This window comes from Morone saxatilis, unplaced genomic scaffold (genome assembly GCF_004916995.1).
Source record: "Morone saxatilis isolate NCDOM2014 unplaced genomic scaffold, NCSU_SB_2.0 Contig19, whole genome shotgun sequence".
Taxonomy (NCBI): Eukaryota; Metazoa; Chordata; class Actinopteri; family Moronidae; genus Morone; species Morone saxatilis.
Window position 1 is genome coordinate 11,485,741 of NW_023339751.1, and position 4,343 is coordinate 11,490,083.

The 4,343-nt window shown below is 41.7% G+C and overlaps 1 protein-coding gene across 1 annotated transcript in view; it reads left to right on the forward strand.

The window, feature by feature from the left end:
• chst3a (carbohydrate (chondroitin 6) sulfotransferase 3a) overlaps window positions 1-4,035 on the forward strand; it is a 5,361-nt gene extending 1,326 nt beyond the window's left edge. Inside the window, exons 2-4 of the mRNA XM_035663699.1 lie at window positions 945-1,104; window positions 1,615-2,166; window positions 2,740-4,035. Of these exons, the coding sequence (XP_035519592.1) occupies window positions 1,025-1,104; window positions 1,615-2,166; window positions 2,740-3,436 (1,329 nt within the window). The 5' untranslated portion in view covers window positions 945-1,024 and the 3' untranslated portion in view covers window positions 3,437-4,035. The remainder of the gene's footprint in view (window positions 1-944; window positions 1,105-1,614; window positions 2,167-2,739) is intronic.
• Window positions 4,036-4,343: the final 308 nt, after the last annotated feature.

Genomic DNA, 4,343 nt, shown 5'->3' on the forward strand with positions numbered 1-4,343 from the left:
CCGGGGGGGGGGGGGTACACAGTCTACATTCAGTAACATGAAGAAAAAAAAGAGTCCATAGACAATTTATTCAGAATTAAGAAATATGTTGTACTGTACAATTTCAAATGATATTCAATGTCGCAATACTCCCAGCGGATGGGAATGATGCCACTAAAGTCAGTTAATGACGCAAGATTTCGTTTTGATATTACCAGGCTTTGACTTGCACTGTGTTGTCTGCTGATAAGCGGTTAATGTCAGGTATATCTGGGATCACTTGACTGTCGACATGTTGAGGCGTGTGACTATGAATTTACCTGTAAGATGGCACAACTCAGCCACAGGCTTGAGTTTTGAAAGTGGATTTGTGTTAAAAAAGACAGGGATGTTGAAATCACACAGTACCGGCTGTGTCCCCAGACTCAGTGCCATGTGGAAGCCTTCCACTGTGTTTGCTATCTTTGAAAACCAGCTCTGTTTACGTTAACCCCCTCTCTCTCCCATGCGTCGTCTTCTTCATGCCCGACCCCTGCCCTACTGAAAAGCAACGCTGTCTTTTTTTCTGTGGTTCTGAGAAACGAGGCAAACAAGTTTACAAAACCTGCGTGCTGTACAACATTCAAGTGGTTTCAGATCAAACTGTGACTCTATGTCGATATCAGAAAACACTGGCTGAATAGGTTTTAATTTAGGTTTGTCTCTCAGAGCTAAGATGGGATCATTTTCTCTTTTGTGTTTCTCTCCCATTATCTGTATGTCCCATTACCTGTATGTATGTATGTATGTCCCATTATATGTCTTTATACTGCATTTACCCATACTCTTTACCTATAAAAGAGTGGTCAAGACTTGAGTCGAACACAGTTTGTACCAGGATTATGATATATGTTTAGTGTCATTATAAACAAAGAATATCATCTATTTTGCATACATGTCTTTACTTACAACCTCTTTTATTGCAGAATGAAGCTTTAGCCTCTGCATGACAAGCTATGACCAACATTAGACCCTAGACCTCCAATTACAAAGCCAGGACTCGAGAATGAAGACCAAATATGCAATTGTCTTCATCTGCATCGTGGCCCTGGTCATCATCGAAAAGGAAAGCAACATCCTGTCAAGGTAAGAGATCAAACTTCTGCAGAAATTTCGGTGGAAGTGTGTCCTAGTGGCTAGAGACTGTCTTGTAAACTGAGCTGAGAGTTGGATAAAAAGATTGATACCACTCCCATATGACATAAAACGAAAAACAGGAGGACGCAGCGAGCCTGGCTATGTTAATCCTTACTTTACAGAAACCGAAAAATGACAGAGACCTGAGCAGTGGATGTTACTTTTGGAGAAGGCAATAACATCCACTGCCCCATTTCCAGCTAAGCTAACCAACTGCTGGCTGTAGCTTCGTATGTATGCACAGACATGACATTGATATCAATCTTCTCATCTAACTAAGAAAGCAAATAAGTGTATTTCCCAAAATATCAAACTATTCCTACAAAGGAAAGAGCAAACATACTGTAGCTCCATATAAAAGTGGCAGCTAAATTCAACATGTAAAACTATTTAATATATTTATACTCCTTCATCCGTAGTCAATTGACAGGTATTAATCAAGCCTCTGTATCTAATCAGGGTCTCCGATAAGCTGATCCAGAGGCAGACTCCGCAGCAGACGCCACAGACTCCACTGGATTACAGCAACACAACACAAAATGGCTCCTTGACGGTGCTCAAAATGCTGCTCTCTAAACTCACTGGTACAAAAGGGAATTACTCAAATCTCTCTGAGGAGCAAGTGGAGGAAGATCTAGATGATTTAGGCCTGTACAACTACAGCGGTGGCCGTAAGCACATATTACTCTTGGCCACCACACGGACAGGTTCTTCGTTTGTGGGTGAATTTTTCAACCAGCACGGGGAGAACATGTTCTACCTATTTGAACCTTTATGGCACGTCGAGCGCATGCTGACCATGGCCACAGAGGCAAACAACGGGACAGTGTTGGCAGGAATCTACCGGGATGTACTCCAAGGGCTTTTCCTGTGTGATTTCTCTCCTCTTGAGAAGTTCATCTCTCCCCCACCTCAGGACCACGTAACCCCAGCTCTTTTCCGTAGAGAGTCTAGTTTATCGCTCTGTGAAGAACCTGTCTGCTCTCCTGTAATCAAAGATGTCTTTGAGAGGTATTGTCAATTCTCTTGATACTAAAATTGAACTGAACTGTGATACTGTTGCAAAGAGGGAGGGGCTATTAGTTCTCACACTATTTGTTATCCCGCTGTAAGTTCCTGTCTGAAAGCTTTTTTTAATAATATTATAAATGTACCTGTGAGCCTCAGCCTATGTTGCTAGTTGCAGAACTTTAGCACATTCAGAACGCTTTTTCAGTACAATTGGGAACAAAACATGGCACCATAGTTGTTGAATTCATCCGACATTGATTCCAAATTAAAAGACAAAGTCATTTGAAGACATCACCCTAAAATTCCAGAAATTGTGACAGCTTTTCTTACTGAAATGCCCTATGGGAGTCATAGTTGACCTCACCCCTTACGTTTTTATTCCCACGGTATACCTTTTGATTATACGTCAAAAAAATCAGGCATGTCTTATCTTTTGTATTGATGATTCAACCATGAAAGCTTCAAGCCCATACAAGCTTTTTAACTCTTCCAAGGAAACCTAGATGAAATAAGTCCTCCCACTTTGCAACTCTTTGAAAGATATTTGCAATAACTATACAACTCTTGTCTTAGATATCACTGTAAGACTCGTCGCTGTGGGCCACTGAACTTGACCCTCGCATCTGAATCCTGCCTTTCCAAGCAACACCATGCCATTAAAACTGTCCGTGTACGCCAGCTGGAAACATTGCAGCCTTTGGTGGAGGATCCTCGCTTGGATGTGAGGGTGATCCAGTTAGTCCGAGATCCACGGGCCATCTTAGCATCCCGCATGGTGGCTTTCTCTTCGAAGTACCAGACGTGGAAGGCCTGGGCGCAGGACGGCCAGGTGCCTGAAGATGACGAGGAGGTGAAAAGGCTCAAAGGGAACTGTGACCAAATAAGGATGTCTGCAGAGGTGGGACTGAGCAGACCTCGCTGGCTGAGGAACCGCTACATGTTGGTGCGTTATGAGGATATTGCCCGCTACCCCATGCAGAAGGCAGAGGAGATGTACAGGTTCACAGGGATACCGTTTAGTCCCCAAGCTAGGGAGTGGATTCTGAGGAACACCCAGACCACACAGGAAGCTAGCGGGATTTATTCCACCCAGAAGAACTCATCAGAGCAGGCAGAGAAGTGGAGATTTAGCATTCCCTTTACACTGGCTCAGGTAGTGCAGAGAGTGTGTGGACCCACCATGAAGCTGTTTGGGTACAGATTTGTGGATGATGAAAAGGCACTGATCAATAAATCCATCAGTTTGCTTGAGGAGCATCCATTTCATTAATTTAGAGGGCAGAAATGTAGCTGTGAATCTGCAAAACCCTGCACACAGTGGATCGGAGCCAGGAGAAGCCATTATTGCACAGACCAAAAGTAATACACAAAGGTGCCAAAAGACACAAAATATTTTACTGGTGACAGTAAGATTTGGGCCATATAATATTATTCATACTCACCAACGATGTGCCTCATTGTAACAATGAAGAGCCACTTGATAAAGAGAACTATTTATTTGCATACTGTGTTTACTGAGAAGCCTGGTATCTAAGCTTTATGTCTGTATTTCATTTAAAATGAAATAAGCATAGATGTCAAGCCTGACTTGTAAGAGATTATTATGTAAGATTTTATTGATAGTTGCTAATGTTTAGATTTTCAGGGATAAACTACAGTGAAAGTGAAAGTGGTATGTGTTTTGTTTGTGTGTGTGTTTGTGCCTGAAAGAGAGGATGATCATAGGGTTTATAATGCTAGCGCTTAATTCTGCATAGTTCAGCTTGTAGTTTTATAGATCTGCACTAGACTAGACAGTTGATAGAATCACTTTAAATTAGACCTGATGTGCTTTTTTTAGGGCTTACCATAGCCGACCCAGGTATAATGGATGTGGGATTGCATTTTGTGATGTGTTGTCTTCATGAGGAGTCTTCATGAGGAGTATTCTTGGCAAAAGCAATTTAAAGCCATTCTCTTCTAATGTAATTCAGGAGTTTATAATACAACTACAATATACCATAAAAAAAGGCCAGTTAAGACAGAGATATTGAGATTTTATATATATATACACACACACATATAGAATAAATATATCTTACTTCAACACATAACATTTTCCCAGTACTGCATACCTGTAGTAATGTATTTCCCCATAATGTCTCCTCACCTCATAGTAAACAGGCAGCCTGGGTGTC